This window comes from Emydura macquarii, unplaced genomic scaffold (genome assembly GCF_026122565.2).
Source record: "Emydura macquarii macquarii isolate MOO-44397 ecotype Brisbane River unplaced genomic scaffold, CSIRO-AGI_Emac_v2 contig_1768, whole genome shotgun sequence".
In the NCBI taxonomy this organism is placed as follows: Eukaryota; Metazoa; Chordata; order Testudines; family Chelidae; genus Emydura; species Emydura macquarii.
Window position 1 is genome coordinate 1,171,689 of NW_027131905.1, and position 22,629 is coordinate 1,194,317.

General features: G+C 41.9%; 1 protein-coding gene across 2 annotated transcripts in view; it reads right to left on the minus strand.

The window, feature by feature from the left end:
• Positions 1 to 1,109: 1,109 nt before the first annotated feature.
• Positions 1,110 to 22,629, minus strand: part of CRMP1 (collapsin response mediator protein 1) — a 54,522-nt gene continuing 33,002 nt past the window's right edge. For both annotated transcript variants that reach the window (XM_067556412.1, XM_067556413.1), the window contains exons 6-14: positions 21,855 to 21,935; positions 18,582 to 18,650; positions 16,337 to 16,457; positions 14,803 to 14,959; positions 9,457 to 9,598; positions 7,742 to 7,912; positions 5,497 to 5,676; positions 3,612 to 3,777; positions 1,110 to 2,144 (exon numbers count right to left, since the gene is read on the minus strand). In XM_067556412.1, coding sequence (XP_067412513.1) covers positions 2,053 to 2,144; positions 3,612 to 3,777; positions 5,497 to 5,676; positions 7,742 to 7,912; positions 9,457 to 9,598; positions 14,803 to 14,959; positions 16,337 to 16,457; positions 18,582 to 18,650; positions 21,855 to 21,935 — 1,179 coding nt within the window. In that variant the 3' untranslated portion in view covers positions 1,110 to 2,052. The remainder of the gene's footprint in view (positions 2,145 to 3,611; positions 3,778 to 5,496; positions 5,677 to 7,741; positions 7,913 to 9,456; positions 9,599 to 14,802; positions 14,960 to 16,336; positions 16,458 to 18,581; positions 18,651 to 21,854; positions 21,936 to 22,629) is intronic.

Below are 22,629 nucleotides of genomic sequence, written 5' to 3' on the forward strand. Positions count from 1 at the left end.
TTTTCCAGAGGCCTAGCTCCACTTCTGGAGGAGCAGAGAATGACGACACACCTCACTGTCTTGAGAACTAAGTGCAAGACTGGTGGATTTTCAAAAGCTTCTATGGCTGAGATCCACAAAGGTATTTAGACTCGTAATTTCCATTGAAATCAATGGACTATGTGACTATCCACGTGTCACCTACACACAGTGCTATGGGCCTTTTGTCAATGCAACTTGATGCTGTCTGGGTACAATACAGTGGCACAAGTGGCTGAGTGTGAACGAGCACTAACTAAACTGTTTTGTTGGTGGCATGAGCCCGGCAGACCTTTTACCAGTACAAATTTCTAGCACAGATAAGGCCTAAGACGCACAAATCCTACTGAAAGCCAATGGGATTTAAGCTCCTATGTCACTTAAGCTCTTTTAACAACCCCCAACCTCGCTTTTTTAGCCTTAGCATCAGCAACACAAGCAACTAAGGAAAAAGAAATAGAAGTAGGGGCAAGGAGAAAGCTTCTTTCTTGCGCACATGGAAAAGGGGGAGGGCATTTCCATTAACCTCCCAAAGATGAAGAAGAGGACAGTCCATTTGTGGCATCCTGTCTTGCATTAGTTCATGTTTGTGATGTGCTCAGACACGCTGGTGATGGGCTTCTGATGAGAACACAGAGAGATGGTTCCCAATAGGCAATGCCCACTGGAAGATGGTTTAAATCAAGCTGGAGCGTTGCGTGCTGAGACTGGGCTGTCTCTGGTAGTTGCTGTCCCATATTAAAAATGTGTGGCAGCAATTTGCTCCACTCTATGCAGATCTTATACAGCCCTAGGGATGCAGGCAGATTGCCAATGTAGTTGTTAGCGGGCCAAAGACAAGGCAACTAGAACTGATAATATTAATCTTACCCCAGGCTCTATTAATCTTAGCTGGATTGTAACATGCAAGAACAGTATTCAAGCGTGTGCAGAAAGTTATACATTAACGATCTTTGTATTTCGAGGATGCAGTTTCTTTCAAATGATGTGGGCCCAGAAGAAAACACCCCCTGGTTAGCCGTGTAACACCTCCATTGTAAAAATTATATTGATGAGCAAAAGTATTGGAAGGCAGAGAAAGACAGTTAATGATCTTTTCATTTCCTTTATTTCACAAGCTTTGAATTCAGAAATAGAACCACAACTAGTAGATCTGATAACGGTATAATAAGTAAAAATGCATGTGATTACAAAGGAAAAACTTTGTACAAAAAACTTTAAAAATCCAACAGTAATTTGAATTATTCTTAGGTACCAAAACACTCATGCAAAAGGAGAGCCCAATTGCCCAGCTGGAGAAATCTCTGAATGGGATGGCAATGGCATTGCTGTATAGAAATTATGGCTCTGTCTACAGTGAAAACAATTAAGACACATACTTGGAATGTACTTAGTGGATAATGGGAGTTGTTACAGAGGCCATTTTGTCATTATGCATTTGGAAGTTGTTTCTTTGTATCTGAGAGAAGTGCTTCCTGGGTTTAGAATAAATTAAAGATATTAACAGAAGCCAGTTATGCTATTCTATTGCATACTTTAAAAATGTCCATATTCTTCCTCCGTACATGTTATAGGGGCATTGATCAAGGATGGGGCACTGATCTTGGCATTGTGTCAATGGTTGGCAATGTGTTCTAAACAGACTCACTCACAGACTGCAACTTGCATAAATAACTTAGTAACATGCATTTACTACTCTAGCACAGCTAAAGGGTGCAAAGGAACCATTGTTTAGTACAAGACAAAGCTAAAACCTGTAGTCACTAACGGGGCAATGGAAGCACCATGCTTTAAGGTGACTATGGCAAGAAAGCACAATTGTGAGGCAAGTAGTTCCAAGCAAACACACCACACTATTATCACCTCTTCCTATACAAAAAATGAAAAAGAAAAAAGAAAAAGAAAAAAAAAGACAATTCATTTTTTCTCCCATTAGTACCGAATAAAACTGTGGGTTCAATAACACAGACATCAAAGGGAACGGACATTATTCCCATGATCCTTCATTCTTGCTTTTCTGCCCATCATCTCAGTTCAGCCAAGACTTGTAATATTAGAACGACCACCAGGGGGCGCAACAATGCGGTGTCCAGTGCGTCGAGGGTTGTTGTCATCTACCTGAGCACCTGTAAAACAGCAATCCAGCCCGCAAGGCAGGAGAGTTAATAAAATGGGAACAGAGACTAGTGGTGTACCAAGGGTCTCCAGCGCCGGGGGGCCAATACTTACATTTGCACCCCTCCTCCTCCCCTGTAGGGGCGGCAGGGAGTGGGGAATGAGCCCGCAGACCTCCCCCCCACAGGGCGCTGCTGCTGACAGGGGGGCACAAATGTAAGTATGAGGGGTCGCCTGGTGGCGGGGGTGTGAGGGGCTTTGCCCTGGAGTCCTGTCTTTGGCTGCCTTGCCCCTGCATGGCCAGGATCCCCATGACTCCCTCCTTGCGCCCAGCAGGGGGCGGAGGGGCCGGGAGGACAGGAGGCGGAGGGGCTCGGTCAGCGTGACCGCCAGGGATGTCAGTGGGGGGTGGCTCCGAGGAGGAGGGCCCGGCCGGCGCCCTCCCCAGCCTGTCGTCTGGGGGCATGATACCCCCCACTCCTCCTGGGTATGCCACTGACAGAGACGTCTGAGGAAAAAAACAGTGAATTTTCACCTGACTGGCTCTGTCCAGCATTCAATATTTTTGCCACTTTGTTTTGACCATTCGTCTCTAGAACCTGTTTTTGCATCACTTCTAAATAAGGAACCAAGCAGGTGCTGACTAAGGCCCCATTCCTGCAAAGGGATCATCTTGACTAGAGTTCCACTGACTTCCACACGGGAGTGAACGCCTTGTGAGTGGATTCTTTCTGAGAGATCAGAACAGGTTGCTATTCTAGATAATAATTTGTCTCTGGTCATATGCATTGACCTGTTATACAAATGTGGGGAAGTATTTTCAAAAGTGCCTAAGGGCCAGACTTTTAAAGATATTTTGGCGCTTTACTCCCTTTGAACCAATGGGAGGTAGATGCCTAAATACCTTTAACAATCTGGTTCTTTGTGATTTAGAATCACAAGGCCTGCTGAGATGCTTTTGAAAATCCCACCCACAAAGTATCACTATTAGGGGCCAAATTTTGTAAGTGCGCAAGCAAAAGTGTTCTGTATATTTGTACATGCTCAGTCTCACAAGTACCCCAGTATATGTGTGCATCAAATTTTACAAACTACCAAAAACACATGAAAAATTTGATCATTTTCCTTGAGTTCTCGCTGATTCTTCTCTTTGAAAGGATTCCTAAAGGCAGGATTTTTCAGGGATAGAAGCATTGCTCTTATTTCTCAATGGAAAAGATTGCAATTGCCTGTCCATTATAATTTCTTAAAGACATAAGAACCACTGATGCACCAATTCTACTGCTGACTTTTGGATGGTACAGTTACATCACATCAGCAATTGACTTCTGAGGAGAATAACCCTAGAAATGGTATTTCCAGTCTGCTTATTATGTCAGTGGTGCTTTGGCCTGAATGGTGAGAGGCATAGGGTGTTTTAGAATTATGATTAGTACTCACGGTTTTTCTCATATTCATAATCAGTTGTGTGGGTTTACCTGATAAACTGAAATTAGACTGGTGGAGGTTTCTGATTGGTGGAGGCTGGTTTTTGGCAGGGGAGGACTTAGCTGAAGGTGCAGGAGTTGCATATTTTGGCGTAGCTGGAATTTCATACACTGGCCCATCATACATTCCTCTGGACACCCCTTGCAATCCTGTTACCTAAAATCAGAGAACAGAACAACTCAAACACTCAATGCACTGATATTGCCACCTGACAATGTTCTCAGTCACACATACAGTACATAGTGTGTATGGAGCTGTATCATACACAGTCCCCAGTTAAAAATGCATGTCAGTGTTTTTGTCTGAGGTTACAGGGCTATTTTATATTTCAAAGAAGATTATTATAAAAACCTATTATATATGTTAGTTTTATCCAAAGCCATGTTTCTAACATTGTTTCCAAAGAAATAAGAGAGTCTATTTCAAACGTCATATGGTGGAACAGCTGGATTTAATGCAGGAGATCTGGAATTTGTACTCTCCCCAACTACAGACTGGCACAAGTATGCCTAGCAAAGTGTATGGGTGCCACATGGTCAATGAACAGAAAGTGCGTTATCCTTTATTGGAACAAGAACACAGTATCACTAGAAAAATGGACAGTATTTTCTACAGCCTTAAAATTCACCTCTGCTGTGACACCTACAGAAAAATTGACAATGGCCAGGACAGCTGGTGGTGTGAGACCAGTGCATAATTTACTAATCATCATGATTATTTCATTGTTCTCTTTTCTTCCACACAATCCAGCTCTATTGTTTCACCCTCCTGTTGTCTTTCATCATTATAATGGGTTGAAAAACGGTGACAATGTTTTGTCGATATTTTTGGTAAAAAAAAAAATTTTAAAACTTTCAACCAGTTCTACACATGAGTAAATCATAAGGTAGATTGTCAGCTCTTTGGAACAGGCCCTGCCTTTTATTGCTTGTCTGTACAGCATCTAGCACAATGGGACCCTGGTCTCCGTTCATGGCCTTTAGCCACTAGCACTGTAATGCATGAAAGAGAAAGGCTGGAAAGTTTTGTGTGTTATATGCAAAAACAACTCAGCTAAATCTAATTCGCTCACAACCGTTATGAAAAGCTGATAAAATGCTAAATACAGTGAATGTTTCCAATTTACTAGGTACATTGGAAACAGAAATCCTTTATGTGCTTATCCAACATGCCAAGCTTTGTAACAATGTAAAATGACTGCCTGTCCTGATCCCAACCCCCCAAAAAAGTTGTGGTCCCTTGTTGTTAGCTAAAATTGCCTTGTATTATCTTTCTGTTTCCTTCAGAAGACTGTACATCATAGACATACAGCCACAGACCAGATTGCCTGCTGGTGTAAGTCAGTGTAGTTCTGCTGAAGTCAAAGCACTTACTGGGGTTTCCAAACTTTTTTTGCTGGGACCCGCTTAAAAAATATTTCAGGCTATGATGACCACTCTCTCCCCAGAAATGACGACCTCCCCCCATGCCATGCCACCCTTACTTCTGTGCTGCTGCTGGCGGCAGTGCTGCCTTCAGAGCTGGGCACCCATCCAGCAGCCACTGCTCTCCGGCCACCCAGCTCTGAAGGGCACAGGCTGACAGCCGGAGCCCCAGCATGCATGGGGGGCTGACAGCTCAGGAGCCCCCCATAATAACCTCACGACCCCCTGAGGGGTCCTCACCCCAGTTTGAGAACCCCTGAGCTACATCAATGTACACCAGCTGAGGATGTGGCCCATATTCTTTTGGCAGCATTTCCAGTCCCACGTGGATTCATTTCATGTAGGACAACAATGATGAAAAATCTTTGCTCATGCAGTTCTGAGAGAGCCCAGAATGAGAGCAGAAGATCAGTAGAGTATTAAATAACAGGCCAGGTCTGAATGAACCTACCTTATTCCTGATTTTGATGCGCTGGTAAAGGTATTCAGGGAAAGGTTTGCGAGGAATGAAGCGGCCCATTCCCTTATTTACATGCAGATTTCCATCTTCAAACACAATCTTTCCTTGGCTTATGACTACCAGGGGAGCACCATGGCATTCCATTCCTTCAAAGATATTGTATTCAACAGCCTGAGGATCAAACAACATACAATGAAAACTTCATCCAAGCTCAATCTCAAGTCTGTTTTTCTTTGATAAAGTACAATACACATTTATGGCCTGACTTTTATCCAGCTTCCACTAATGCACCTGCAAAATGTGCAAGCACACTTGTTCGTTTGCATGAAAAAAACTGCATTTCCACCCATAAAAGGTTTATCTGGATACTTTCCATTGTTGGAGGTTAGATGAAAATGTGGCCCTTGCGCATGATCAAAGGCTTCAAAATACACTTACTCCGCTGGGGCAGAAACCAAAACAAATCTTTGGAGTAAAAAAATAATATACAGGCCTGCTGGCTCCCAAACACAGCACAGTTAGGGTTGATCTACACTGCCGTCAGGAGGTGTGATTGCAACAGGTGTAGGCACCACCACGATATCTTTGATCCACATATTGCAACATGAGCCAGCTAGCTTGCTAAAATTAGCAGTGTAGCTTCACTGACATGAGTGGCAGCATGTCACCAGTGTATATAGCTAGAGTCCCAGGAGTGACTGTACTCAGCTAGCCTGTACTGCTATGGCTACACTGCTATGTATATATAGCAAGTTAGCTTAATCAAAACTAGCTCAGGTATTCCAACACGTGCTGTCCCAGTTGGAGTGCAGACATATCCTTAGAGGCACTGACCCAGGAAAAACACTGAAGAAAGTGCTTAACTACAAGCATGAGACATAAGCACATGCTTACAGATAAGCATGTGCTTGAGTGCTTTGCTGAATCAGAGCCTGAATGACTTAGATCTCTTCCCTGAACTACGCCATTCTTGCTAGAAATAATGCTGGAGCAAAAAGGTGTACATTTTCAAAAGTGCCCAGTGATTTCATGTGTCCACCTGAAATATCTTAAAGGGGCCTGATTTTCAGAGGGTGGGGTGCTTAGAACATCTGAAAAATCTGCCCCTTTTAAAGTCAGGCAAACACAAATTGAGGCACACACACTCACTAGTCATTTTTGAGCATTTTGTCCTTTTTTTAAATAAAACGTATTATTGGATATCCAGTAAACTCTCATAAACATTTAATGAAAATCAGACATTTATGGAACTGTGACCCAGGATGGTGATGAATGTGATGTAAAATACCTACTAGATAGATATGCAGTGTAGTTTTAGCTGTTTCGGTCCCAGGATATTAGAGAGACAAGGTGGGTGAGGTAAAAGATATTATTTCACCCTATGTCCTCTACTAGATAGATTATATTAGTTTAGATACAATAAATTAAACATGAACCTTATTCTCCATTATCCTGCCCTTTGTGAAGTCATTACACAAGGATCAAAGTGTTTGGAAGAATACACAGATAGTAATTTATGCAAATTGGGACACAGTATCAAAGAAATATACTATAAAGTTTCATAATTAAACAAAATCAAAAAACTCCAAACCCAGCCATAATCTAGAACCCAAACTATAGAAATACTGGATTAGGCAGAATATTTCAGAACATTTTTCGTTCTGCTCAGGCAGTAGGTGATAATTAATGCTTCAGAAGTAGGCAAAAAAAGAAAAGAAGAGTTGGTTAGGGGTCAGATTTGTAAAGGTATTTAATCACCTAAAGATGCAAGGAGGCACCTAGTGGGATTTTCTAAAGCAATAGGATTTAGGCATCTAACCTGCTTAGGTGCTATTGAAAATCCTACTACATGTCTACCTGCATCTTTAGGAATCAAAAATACCTTTAAAAATCTGATGCTGGCTCCAAGGTTGGTGTAAATTGGCATGGTTTCACTGACGTCAGTGGAGCAATGCTGATTAACAGCTGTTGGGGAACTGGCCCATTCATTTGGCCAATCACACAATATTATACATGCATGAAAAATTCCTTCCTGACCGTAGCAGTACATTTCTTATTCCCTGAAACAAAAGATGTTATGACTTTCATCTTAATATGAACAATCACACTTTTGAACGCAGAACATTAAATTATCCAGCTCTTATGTATTTGGCACATTGGGAGTTCATGTGAGTCAGAATATTGGTGGTTCCAAAGCAGTTGGGTTTATAATGACAAGATGCATTTTTTCTCTTACCGATTTATGGCTTTTGGCTGTAATAGTCTTCACTTTATCAGGATCCCAGATAACAACATCGGCATCTGAGCCCACAGCAATTCGGCCTTTCCTTGGATACAGATTAAAGATTTTGGCAGCATTGGTGCTGGTAACAGCAACAAACTGGTTCTCATCCATTTTGCCTGTGGCCTACAAGCAATTTGACATGAGAAAATTATGCTTCCAAAATGGAGATAGAATATTGATAACATCAGCATATAAGGGCATGTGTGTAGATAGACTGGACAGAGGAAATAAAGGATGGTGTTGCATGGTCCAAAGTTTTTATCAGCATGAGTTTGTGAGGGCTGTGTTATTCAGGAGCAGCAAACAGGTGAGTGAGTTATTCAGGTCATTCCCAAAGAAAAGCCACTAAACCCTTAATCCAGACCACACCATCATGTATGCTCTATATGCCACATGTTTGATAAAAGGCTCATCTCGGTTCTGCTAAGGCCCCTTTCCACCCCTCTCGCATGCCAAGGTACCGTAATATGGGTGTAAATGATTGGTATCTGCTTTAAGGCACTTTTATACTGCCAGAGAAGCATAAAGCAGCATCAATACACCTGAAAAATCAGGCCCTCTTATTCCTATCCCCTGTCTGTAAGTCCAGGTTGCTTTAGTAGCACAAGTCCAGCTGTACAGGCCTTAGAGGGAGACTAAAAATCATCTATGATCAAATTATAGAAATATCTAATAATGACATGCAGTAGCTTTGCTGTAAAGAACAATTGTGTGATTTTACAGTCCAATATCTTCTCAGGCTAGAAACGAGAGCAATGAAAACCAAACCATTCTCCCAGTTGGATGGTATAACAACACCCATTTCTAGCCCTAATATAACATGAGACACCAAGCCCATAACTGAACGTTGCCCCACCTGCATCTCAGCCAAATGTAGTTTTGCTGCTGACATTCCATGTTTTGTGGGAGAAAAGAAGGAAAAATGTCTCTGGTTGATTGGTTGGTTTTTGCTTTTAAACAGCAGCTATTTGAAGCTGCTTCAATGTTTGGAATCCTACCAGTAGTCCCTGGCAAATTGGATTAGTAAACAGAGTCCAGGTGAAGTGGTCAGAAGTTCATTATAAATTCAATCATACATCTTTACAGTTTGTAACACACTTATTAGCTTCACCTGTGTGTATGTGTGGGGGAATGCATTATATATTAGGATCCATGGAACATCCAACCAATTGCTAACTTATGCCAACATCGTGCAGTAAAATATTCCAGTATAAAAATCACACAAAAAGTCCTCATTTAAATGGCTTTCTAATAGAACCTCAAGCTTTGGTTCCCAGCCCTTTGTAATTTCTCAATAATGATGTGAAATTTTCCCAAATTAAAATAATCTATTTGCCAAGTTTATACAAATTCTATTTCAAAAACGTTAAACAGCTTTGACTATTATGTCAGCTCCAAACACTCAATCTGACACAATACCAAAACAATGATGAATAGTCAACTAAGCCTCGGGACTCATAAAACATGATGCTTTTCCATTGTAAAAGAGAAATAAAATACAAAGCTTGTAACTGCATTCCTACTGACTGAGTCTTTAAAAATAAATAATAATCTTGTGGTAGCTCATTCTGCAGGAGTTCTCAGAATACGGGGAAACCACCTGACATAGCTTTCTTTATCCAGCTAACAGCCAATTTTTCCGTCTATAAAAATAAGCAGTTACTCACGACAGACTTGTCCCAGACAACAGTCATTCTTTCCTCAATTCCATTCACTCCTTCAGGAATCATAGTGAAGTTATCTTTTCCGATGGCTTTCTGGGCTGTGCTGTAGGGACAGTGCCCACTTCCCGTCACCTGCAGGTCCCCGCTAGGAAGAGTTAACACATGGAATGTTTATGTTATAGGATACGCAGACTCACTTGGCATCAGGCTGGGTGTGAATTTGTTTTTTCCAAATCTAGACATGAAAGGTACATACTCTAAACCATGCAGGCTGCTAACAGCCCCAACGTGCCATTCTGGTGGCTAAGGGTCACTGAAGAGCGGGGGTGCACTGGCCAGACCTCTTCCTTAAGAACACCCCCTGCACTCAGCTTTACACCATCCAGGCATGATAAGGTAATCAATTATTGACCAGATCCGCTGGGATTTGCTCTGCTTTTCACCAGGAGACTGGCACAAAGCCCACTTAACAGGGCTGAGCAGATGATTTTATTATTAGCATTAGCGAAGGTTATCAAAACCCTGTATTAAATACTCTACTTCAAAGATAAATTCATAACCATGTCAAACAAAAGTAGTATGATGGACAGCACATGGCCTTATTTTTTTTTGGTCTACACATTTTTCATGGAATTCGTACAAGAAAAACTCTCTCCTTGTACCCTGTGACACAGAACAGGGAGTGAACAGGTAAGCCTGCACTCTGATCATGGCACCAATTAGTTCCCCCAGAGAAAACTGACTGAGAAGGAAGAAAGTGAGATAGATTCTTCATTGTCCACACAGAGCAGGCCTCAGCTTTGAAGGTCTCAGCCACACACAATAAAGTGCACTGCCGTTTCTCTGCCTCAGAAGGTTGAGCTGATCATGCTAGGATTTGCTAGTCCCTTCCCATTTTAGCGGTATAAATTGCAGGTTTGAAACATCTAGAGTCCTTGGATTCAGAGATTAAAATCCCAGAAGGCTTACAAATAACCAAGTTAATGGAGAAAAAGGTCCTTTATCTGTCACACTAGTACAGTTTGCTGAGGTGCCAACCCTATTCACCTGTGGGGAACTTTCTGCCTCCTCTTCTGATCATTCCCTATCCACAAGAAAATGAATGAAGCAACATCATGGGCCTTTGATTAGACGATAAACCTCTTGGATAATAGTGAAATAAGAGAGATTAGACTAAAAGTATTTTTTATATTAATGAGTTTCTTGCATTAACGCAAATTACTAAACACACCAGTGACATCACAGGATTTGCTTTCCATTTTATCTTGTCCTTGTTCTGTCTCTAAATTCATCATCTTACTATATGCAAGTTTAATTTGCCATAGTGGATTCTTGAATTTTCTACACGTTAATAAATACAACTGTAGGGACAAGAAACCCTCCTCCAGCCCATTCCGAGTTTACTTTACAATGCAGTCCTTTTTTTACAACACTATTAATTCATTGCACCAGAAATAGTCTGGGACTTTCTCTCTTTTCTAGGCTTGGTTTTAGTTGCCTTTCCCAGTGGTTTATTCCATGTCTCCATCTTTTGTGTGAAGTTGTTCTGCTGAGCATGACAATGCTTAGAGCGACACTTAGGCCCAATCCAACAAAAAATATACCCGTATGCCAGGGCTGGCCAAACTGTGGCTCGTGAGCTGCATGAGGCTCTTTTATAGTTAAAGTGCAGCTGGCAGAGCCCCTTATGCCCCTGCCCCATTCTCCACCTACCAAACTGGGGTGGGAAGCGTGGAGCTTCCGTCCTGCAGCAGGGTGGTAGGGCTAAAGGATTCTGCCCAGAGGGGTGGGAGGTGTTAGGGAGAGTCAGTAAATTTGGATACCCCTGGCATATGCTTAACTGTAAGCACATGAACAGTCCCACTGCCTGAGTTCTTTAAGCAGTAAAATGGGTTTAAACATTAGAACTGATCAGAAAAATTCAGGGTCTTGCCAAGGAAAATTTTGAGTTTTTGGTGAAAAATCAAAAATTAAAATATTTACATTCTGAAATGTAACTCTGGCGGCTCATAGACCTTATCATTCAGATGCCTTATGCTCCCTCCCATTCCTCTTCACAGACCAGATTGCCTGGTCATATTACCTCTCCCATAGAGCACCACCATCTCATTTTTTGGTGAGGGGATACAGTGTATCATGGGAGATGGAGGCTGGATAGGGAGCCTCGCCCATACATAAGGGTGGGAGCGTGAGGTATCTGAACTACGCCTCCCATGAGGCACCGCAGTGGCATTTTGGATTTCAAGCACTCAGTTTTTCAACAAAAAAATTAAATTTTCTGTGGAAAGCAGACATTTTTGGTTAAAAATCTTTTGTTTAGTCTAAAATCCAATTTTCTGTCAAAACAATTTCCACAGAAAATTTCCAACCAGCCATAATAAGCATGGTTACCTTATGTTGTGAGGCTTGTTTAATGCTTGTAAAGTGCTGTGAGATCTACTGATGAAAAGTGCTATAGAAGACATTATTATTAATCATCATCATATTCGTCCTTGGATAAAAAACCATATATAAATGCACTGCAAAGTATTAATGTACAGGATTTTTTTTTAAGCTTCAATGTACTGTTTTAAACTGTTACAACTGAAAGCAGGCTAAGCTGCTGTAATTTAAGATCTCTCTAAGCCGGGGTATGGGAGGGGGGAGAGGGAAGCATTTTTGCATGTTTGGAGCATAATGAAAATTTCCCTGATTTCCCAGTTTTCCTGTCTGATTTTGATATTAAAAGATGGCTTTATGTGGGTTACAATTCTAAAAATCCTATTATCATTTTAGATATGCCAGTTTGACCCACATATTATTAGTATGTTGGAAACCTCTTCTGGAGAACACACAGCTGTGTCTGCTGCAGTAAAAAGAATGATTTTTTATGGACTGCCGCATTATCAGGCTAAAAGTCTGATGCTGTTCTCACTGAACTCAACAGCAAAACTACTAATGATGTCAATGGGGCAAGATCAGGCCAGAAAATATCTTTTCTTATTTCATTTTAAGAAACAGAAAGATCAAATAAAGAAGGTAATCTGAGCTGCTCCCAAGACCAGCACTAGCCAGAAGTGAACCAATTTCTTTATAATTGTACCAAAAATGCATTTGACTTAGGGCCAAATTCTGCTTTCATTAACATCCGAGTAAGTCCAGCACCAACGGAGTGACTCTGGATTTACATAGGTGTCAATCAGCAGAAGTCATCCCCTAGTGTGCATACACAGATGCATGCACATAGTCTCTTGTGTGCATGTACCTACACACGTCTCCCTGTGCTTTTATATCACCCAGGTACCTAACCTGTCAACCTGCCACAGGGAAACCTCATTTCTGGAAGAAATACGATCTGCAAGCAAATGATCATAATTAATCCTAAAAATGTATTTCATCCAAGGTCTGGGTATTTCTGGAAGCAGGAATCTGCACAGTAAGGGATATAGTGCCCTCCCCTGGTGTAAACTAGTGGCTTGGACATCAAACTGAATTACTCACTCTACTGTGAGCACTCTGTCCCGCTCAGACTCAAACGGAGGTCCCTTCTCTCCCCAAAGCAGCAGCTCCACCGCTTAAGCCAAAGAAGAATCTCAATTAGCTAGAAGCAGTACACGCTTTCCAGAGGTGATACACAATTCCAGGTGGCCAGTAACCAAGTGGCTGGTAACTTGTTGAACATGTTCAGAGCTACCTGAACCTTTGTGGGCAGACGGATGACATATTACCCCTTCTTGCCCTTGGAATGACAAACCTCCTCTGGAAGGTGCTCAGCAAAACAACTCAGCTCTCACCCTCTCCTCCCCCAACCCCCTCAGGATACCCATCTCTTTGCTATTCCTACCCCCTCCCAACTCTCTGATGATAACCCTCCTCTCTCTCTAGCCTTCCTCTGGTCCTTTTGCAGACAGCCAACACACCCCCACCTCCCACCAGAGGGCTGAAACCTCCTATTATCAGTCTGTTTCTTCCTAAATGCAAACTGGAATCCCTAAATGAAGCTGTTCTGGCATCCATTCCAGTTCCTTCCTCCCCTCAGCTGCCCTCCCAACGTGCACCACTTACTTCTGCTGGTTTCCAGCCTGAGGAAACAGTCTGGGACCAGTGGATATGGGGGAGATGGGGTACAATAAGCAGCAAGCCAGAATGGGGCCTAAGGTATGTAGACACTGCATCTGAGAGGTGTGATTCCCAGCATCGTGGACTGACTCACACTAGCTTAGCTCAAAGTAGCGTGCTAAAAACAGCAGTGTGTACATGGCAGCACTGGTGGTGGCTCGGGCTAATCACCCGTTGTCAGGTGGGTGTTGGACCCAGGCAGCTAGCTCAAGCCACCGCCTGTGCCACAACCTCTACATCGCTATTCTTAGCCTGCCCGCTCAAGCTGAGTTAGCACAAGTCTGTCTCCCTGTGCAGAGAATTACACCTCCCATGTGCAGTGAAGGCATAGCTATCTTTCAAATGCAACGTTACATTAGAAATGGCTACACTCCCTCCTTGAAATGGCTACCCTCCCTACTTCTCCCTGCCAGGAGTCCTCTGGTGAAAGAAGCGGGTCAGCCAAGGGAAAGTCCATAAGTCTCCACTCTCTCAAGCACAGAAACACCATCTAGAGGCTGGGATGATGGGCACACAGGACACCAGGGTTACATTTACTTTGGTGGAAGTTGTCAGAACTATGGGGGTTGACTTTTCAAACCTGAAAGCTTTTTAATAACAAATAACTCTCACTGCTGAATAAATCCTGATACCCATTTCTTCAGTTAAAATTGCAAACAATATATCAGTCTTCACATCAAGTCCTTTTTGTTCTGTCACCTTCACAATACATCAGTGGACTCACAGCTATACAATATACATCCGTACAATACTAATTCTCCCATATGCCCATAGCATTAAACAGGCAGGCTCTTTTTAGTTATGCTTCTGTTGCTGTATGTGCATTATGCATAATCCTCCAGACTATAAAGCAGGGCAGAGAACTGTGCCTCAGCAAACTGATTTCAGGTCTTGTTCTCACTACCCTGATTATTTCAATCTTGGGTTGGCCTTTAATTTACATTGTCAGTTTACTATAGCTTTTTTTATTGATAATTCTGAATCTGACCCTGCTCCCACTGAAGTTAATGGGAATTTTACCATTAACATTAATGATAGCAAGATTGGATCCTTAAGGACTAATTCTATTGTAACCTAACATCTCTTGTCTATCACAGTTTTATGCAGTAGAAACTTGGTTCAAAGCCCTTTGAAATCAGAAGAAATACACCCATTGACTTCAGTGGGCTCTGGAACAGTCCCTAGATGTTGCATTTCAAATGGCTTTTGCACTCATTTGACTGGCTGTTTATAAACAATTAAAGGTTATACCATGCTAAGAGTGAGTTCAAGTGATCTGGTGTGGTGGGATCAGGGCTCAAAGGTGGTGAGGTCACAAAGGCTGCAGCCTTGGCCCAGTTTTTGCTCCAATAATGTGTCCCGTCTGTCCCCAAGCTGGCAGTGATCGGCTCTCCAAAAACTAGAGGACCTTGGGAGAAGTAAGAATAGACAGCAATTGGTTAAAATCCACTTTCTTGCCAACGCATTATGATGCTTTCTACACACAGCCATGCATAATTTACATGTTGCTACACAGACAGCATAACTCCTAAGAAATTAAACAGCCCTGGCTTTGTCCGTATTATAAAAATTTAATCAGGCAGCTTGCCAAACCCCACATGCTTTTGATCAGAATATTTACAAAATTCTCTAAACTGGGAGGAGAGGGGCTCAAAGTTGTCTTTAATTTGAATAATCTTATCACAGCCATCTTTTCTCTCCTTTTAAGTGAAGCCCTGGAGACTGAAGTTCTTTACGTAGGCACAGAACATGGGCAGTACATCAAGCGAAAAAGCAGGCTTTCACACCAGTGTACATCAAGCCTGATCGGAAAGGGACACATTAAAGATCAAGAGGAGACGTTGCTCTCGGTCCTTGGCCTCTTTGCATTGCCCATTGGCATAGGTGCCAGAGGTCCACAGTGCACAGTCAAGCTAATTGCTGCTCCTGCTGCCTGTCATTGGTGATTCCCAAGGTAACTCATACTCCATAGCACTATAGAGCAGCACAACTGCGCTTCCCGCGCACTTCTGTGTCTCTGCGGCCTGCCTCTCACCTGCCCAGCTGTAAGTGAGAGGTGCTGGAAGTGTGGGAGGCAGAGAGAGAAAAATGGACCCAGTAGATGAACCGGTGAAGAGAAAAAATGAGAGAAAAGAGAAAAGCAGAGACAATTGAAAAAAAGGAGTATGCATTAAGAGGAGAGACAGGGAGAGGAGTGAGCAATACAGTAGGGCTTGCCGCTGGTGGGTGTTAAAAATGCAAAGGTGCTGAGCATGGAAGAATCAGCTCAACACTGCAGGCGGCAAAACCTCTCCCTATAAGGTCCAGTGCATGCGTTCCATTTTCCCCCAGCCACTGCTAGGTCATGAAGCTTTGTAGCGCTGAGTCTATAGCAGTCACTGACAGCAAGTGCTACAGAGAGATACATTCTGGCAGCTTCCCCAAAAAAGGCTGAGTGTTTGTGCTCAGCCATGCAAGGGCCGAGATCTTGGTGAGAATGAATAGCTAGCAGCTTGAGCTAAGGGTAAGAGGTAGCATGTGAGAAGAGAGGATTAAGATGCACGTTTCAGTTAGGTGGAGGAAGGAGCAGGTTACAGAAAGTAGGCGGGAGAGTGTCAAGGTTGAATAGAGTAGTGTGGTCTCACTTCCATTTTCTCAAAAACAGATTGTTGGCATAACAGCAGTCATTTGAGTCAGTGGACGCTGTTCTCTGCATTCAGCAATTTGATTAGTTGCTACAGCTTCCATTGGGTAAACTGATACATGACGCAAGCCCCCTTTGGGGAGGAAGTACTGAGCTCCATACCTCTCTTCCTAGCCAGGGCAATGATATCAGCTGCACTCTTACTCATCACCTTGGTGATATACACCGGACAGTTGATTCGACTGGCGATGGTGATGGCACGGAAAACAGCTTCTGCTTCAAGCTGAAACGGACAAGAAACCAGGCAGAAAAATGTAAGTTGAAGAGTAGAAGGAAGTGAAAGTGCAATCTGGGACTGAGACAGATTTCTCTCTTTTTAACAATAGTTTTTTTTCTAGAGGGCTGGTTCTGGTTGGCTCGTATATGGCTGTGCAGTGTTGAATGAGAGGGAGAAAAAGGTCACAGACACCCTTGTACCCCCTGTATAAGGGCCAAGCACAATTCTAGCCTGTGCCCTCTCTACTCTTCCAGAGGCACATGGTGCCCATGGGGGCAGAGCAGTGGTGAGAAGACAGGAACACAGCTCTACGCCTACCCCCATGCATTAGCTATCCAGCACAGTTGGCCAGGGGAGGGGGTAAGCTGTTCACCCTAGGATGATGTAGTACCAAGTCTCCCTGTGCTATCCCAGGGCAATGCAACTCTGTACCACATTGCCTCTTGCTAACGGCACCATCAAGCCTTAAAATAATAACAAAGAAATGTTATAAAGGACTTTGCTACTAGAACCAAAGCTTCACTACCTCCCCTATTAACTCTTTCAAACCCACATTTCTACGTGAAGCCCCATGGCCTTCCCCCTACAAACACAAAGGAAAAAAAAGGAGGAAAACAGTGTCATAATTCATAGAAATTCTCAATGCCCTCAGACAATGCTAGTTTAGGCCCGATCTTTGCACAAGGGTAAGATGACAATGAATGTAAGTATTTCTAAGGAACAGCATCAGCAATTTAGGCTGAATTTAGCCCATAATCCATAGGCTTTCAAACATCCTCCAGTAAATCTCCTCTGTTCCTGAGCGTCAATGCAATTCCCCACAAGCAGGTATCTGGGACATGCATACAAATCATTTGTGTTCAGCTGGAGCTGCAGTGTCTTTCCAGTGCCACTAGAGGACTTTCTTCACTGCTATTAGTCCAATTATTGGCCCAAATCTTCTCTGTACAGCTATGTTCCCACTGTCAGAAGTGTTACTAAACTCCAGAAAACTGGAGTGACCAAAACATTAGCCACAAGACTACTGATAATTCTCTTCAAATTCTTTATCAGACAAGTCTGTAAAGAAAGCATGTCCAAAAACACGACCTAAATCTTTACAGTTTAAAGTATTCCTTTTAACAATCTTCTCCAAAAGTTAAAATGTTCACTCCAGAAATTATTGTTTTTCACTTTATGTTCTCCTAGGAGTCATTATTACAAACATATACACCTAATGACAAGCCAGAGTATAGGATTCATATACTAATATGGGAATGGTTCATCACCAGGCAAGCCGGAGGAAGAAGTGGAGAGGTTTTATACCTCAGTGAAATGCTAATACTTGTGTGGTAAGAAATACTTCAGCTTACTTTTTGGCAAATATCCAACTAGCATTTTCCCCAGGCCTTCACTCCCATTCACAGGAAAAGACTCATTAATTTTAAAAAATCCACACCCCTCAGGGACATAGCTATGCCAACCAGTGTAGACAGAGCTAGATCGACAAAAGAATGCTTCTGCTGACCTAGTTACCGTCGTGTAGGGTGGTGATGTTCCTAAACCCATGGAAAAAACCCTTCCATTACACAGGCTCTAGCTACACTGTGTGGTTATGCCAACATAGCTACAGCACCATCTTTATGCTGCTATAAACCCCATAGGGTAGACATTGCCTTAGAAAAATCCTTTTTCAGTGACCTATGCAGATCTGTGCATGGACTGATTTTATTATGGGAGAAAAGTACATAAATCAAGCTGCCCCACAGAAACCTTCCAGTCTCATGAATTCACAATGTTACCGCATGGAGATGTTAGTCATTATTTACCGGTAGTAGGAAAAAAAACATTATTTATTATGAATGCTTTTGGCTGAAATGTCTTGATCAGTTGATGTACAATATGTCCTATGAATATTATGCAGACTTTGTTACTAATTTTTAGCATGATGTCTCATGCTTAGAGAATGGCATTATCAGAATAGACTGTGAAATGCAGATGGTTTGCTGTGTCTCACCTCTCCCCGCATCATCCATCCATCATCTTATTTATTTATTTATTTATTTATTAATGTATAGGAAACCTACTTCCCATGGTATGGAGATACCAGAAGACATTTGCAAGAAATACAAACTGAGTTAAGCCTCTTACCTCCTCAGGTCTGCTTAGGGCATGTCCCTCAGGTCCTGTGATTCCCATCTCCAGGATACGTTTTTGTTCCTGCAATATAACAGACAAATGCTGACCACCTCTAGAACAAGATACATTTATATTAAGCATACTTTAGCGCATTGAGAGACACATTTTCATACAGCCTCCATTTTTTGTATATGCAACTGATAGTGCCTGCAAAAAGGGAAGCAAGGACTGAAAGACTAGCCATAAATATACTGGTTCAGATTCTACACTGTCAAATACCCCTGCAACCTGCCCCATTCAGTGGAAGATTTGTGGCTGCAAGTCAGTGTAGAATTTGGTCCATTGTGACTGCATCATGTGAAAAATGCTATTGTCGTTCTCTAAAAATGAGTCGTATCAGAGAAGAACACTCAATGTCCTGAAAAACAGTGTCTGAAAATATTGTACTTACTAAGGACAACCCTGTACTGTAATTCCTCCTTTGCTTATGTAATATTTTTCCTTCTCTTTCTCAATCATATGTAGCATCACTGTGTTCTCAACTTTTTTGACAATACCTATTTACTCTGCTGATTCTTCATCAGACCCTTTCAGGCCTCATTTACCTGATCTAAATTTTCTGCAATTCTTTTACAATTGGTCTTGAAGATGCATAACTAAATCCTCTCTAACCCCATTAAAAATGTACCCTTTTGTGTTCTATTACTACCTAATGTTTTGATGTGATCTTAAGAATGGGCATTCCAAGTATTCCTTGCTCAGTCAGCTGAATGTTGTCCCAAAGCTTCTTATCAAAGGACATGTAGGCAAATTCCTTATGATCTCATATAAAGATCATGAAAAGGTTGTTTTTTGGAATAAAAACTTCCTGATCAAAAAATGTGATGGATTAATACTTCTGGTCTGAGGCCTGGTATAGGATCTGCAGACACAACAGAAGCTTCCTCACACAGAGCTATTAATGCCCCACAAATCCTGACCCGTCTCACCCTTAGGTCTCTATTGACAGAGTAGGACAAATGTAATGATTCTGTGATATAGACAAATGTCCTCTAGAGACCAAGATGAAATTACCTAACACATTTTCATATGTAACCTAATGAATATTTGATCCCAGGTCTCTTGGGGGGAAGGGGAGGTGAAAAGCTAACGCACTACCAACCTACTCCAAAAAGAATAATTTAGATTACACACATAGATTTGTGTCTTCACTATACTGGTAACAAACAGACCATCTATCATGACCATGTAGATTAATCCACTTTACTAACCAGCCTGTATACATAAGACATTTGGATTAGAAAATCAAAATATTTTGCATATACATTTTAAATTAATTTTAATAAAATACACCTGTCACCTGTGCATGCAGACTGCTGCGGACAATTAAAATAGAATAATAAAATATTACCAATACATAATATGAAAGAAGCAGGATGACAAAGAATGGCATCACTTAAAAATAGGCTAGTCATATCCAGAAGATGGTAGAATAAAGCAGATAGAATGACAAAATTATCCAGTGTAAGGATTCAATAGTGTTAATAAACTAGGACATGTAGTTGATAAGATAACATCTGGGTTTAGATACTGGCTAGTCAGTCAGGCAGCCCCCACAATTCTTTCCATCACCCTCATCCAAACAGAGTCTGTCTTTTCTTCTGCACTGAAGTTTCAGGGACAGACAGTTTTTACAGGACAAAGCATGACTCAATAAGTATCTTGCTACAGAATATAACTCAGTATTTTTTTACTCTCAGTATTTACTCTCTTCTTTTCCTAATCTTTTGTCTATCTTCATGTTTTATGGTTGTGTATTAGAGATAATCAAAAAATTTAGTGGAACACTTTTCTGTCAGAACTCATTTTCATTGAAATGTTTCATGGAAATGTGTTGATTCTGACACATTGTTTTCAGAATGTTTTGTTTCAGTCGTGCCGTGCTGATTCACATTATTTTGACTTTGACATTATACTAAAATACTGAGTTTATTATACTTATATCTATTATAATTTAATATAATATAAAAGTCAAAACCAAATGTTTCCAGCATTTGAATAATTTTTTTCTGATTTTTCATTTTGCAGGTTCATTTAAGTCTTTTGTTCCAAATCGGAATGATTTTTTCCCCTGGAGATGTTGGAATTTCCCATAGAACAGCAATTCCAGTTCCCGACCAGCTCTATTATCTATTGTAAGCCCCATCCTGTAATTGAATCCATGCACGCAAATCCCTGAGCCCACGTGAAGCGACACTGAAGTCTATGGGACCCCACACAAGCACAGGGCTCCACTGATGCCTATCCCGTTGTAGGATCAGGGCCTTACATTGTTAATTCTTCAGGGATGGGCCATTATTTTTAATCACTGTAATGTGTCATGCAATGTTATGACCATATATACATTTTTTTAAAATAAAATAATAATCTCTCACCACAACCTCCTCATTTTGAGTCTATGGATGAACTCCTGGAAATCAATGGGAGTGCTGTCATTGACTTCACTGTGGCCAGGATTTCACCCTCCGTCTGCTGTCCTACAGGTACCCCGTGCTACGGGGGCAGCTGTACACCATTAGACCATGATTTCCTGGAGGGTCACCCTCTAGTGTCTCAGAGGAAATTTTAAAGGGAGACAGCATTTGAATTTTCTTAACTTGCCTAATTTCCAGCCTCGGAGAGAGCTTCCTTTAAAGAACCTGGCCTAATTTATTTTTAATCAGTTTTGAAAAAGTGTTATAGGGTTGGGTGTTTTGTTTTATTCCCTTTGTAGATGTTTATAAGGGTCTTTTCGGCAAAGACGAGTGGCCAGGCCTGAGAGCAACACCACCGAATGAGCTTGGGCCCACATCCCTACTCCGCTTGCACGCCCTGACTTCTTCAGCAGCAGCAATACTGGCGTAAAGCCTCCCAGCTCCTCAACCACTCCCCAGCATCTTTACAGAGGTCTTCTTGCTGCCTGTTCAGCCAACTGCCTCTGCTTGCAGCCTCACATCCCTTCCCCCCAACCCCCAGGTCCCATTCAGGGAGCTGTCAGGAGTATCACCTTACAGCCTGCATGCTGTATCATTACACACATGGAATTCTACACTGATATTCCTATAGCCCAATGGCTTATCGCTACAAGAAATCAGATTCAACAAGGAGGCTTTACTAGGTAGTCTCTGTTTTCCCAACAGTCCTTTATCTTATTGTTGTACTAGCAGACAAGTTTCCCTTCTCTCCTGTCACATGAAACATATTCACTCTCTAAGGGAAACAGAAGAAGAAATTTGACTTACTCACCTGAGCTATCAGATCTCCATTTTCAGCATGGACCATGATTACGGCTCCAAGCCCTTTCAGAAAGGTAAAGGCTTCATAAAGCTGGAAGCGGTACAAATAGGGTGATGTTACTGAATAAGAGTCATCATATTTTACTTAGTTCACAAACATTTCTGCTCATATTTTAAATCATATTTTTATGCTGGCCCTTGCACAAATGTTCAGCCCCAGCCAGCCCCAACTGCAGTCCCTGCTAGGGCCTCTGTGGCTTCCATGTCCCTGCTCTCCACACCAGCCAGTCACAGAGCACGTGCCCATGGAGTGGTGCAGCAGCTGCACTCCCGAGGACTTATGTACCTCCCCTAGACATAATGTCTCCCTGAAGCCCTTCTAAGGCAAGGCAGCTATGCACCACCTCCAACACAGACGTGTGCCTAGTGAGGATTCTTTGGTCCCTAGTTTGAGTACAGGCAGCAAACGGAATAAATAGATATAAAAAAAGCTTCCATAAATGAACAAGGAATAGTCAATTAAAGTGCATCCTTATGGAATAGCAGTACCTCTTTAAGATATGGATGCTTTTAGTATAACTACAGTACCCTATATTCCCTGAAGTATACACTTCATGCACCTTTTTGTAAGGATGGGCACAATTTCAATCTCATGAATGTCTTTTGTTTACAGCTAAAGAGCTCTCCTGTTTTCTCTCATGGCCTTCTACGTTAGTTGCTTTCCAGCATTCAAAAATAATCCCTACAAAAGGCAAATAATGGATTCTATTCCTTATACATGGGCT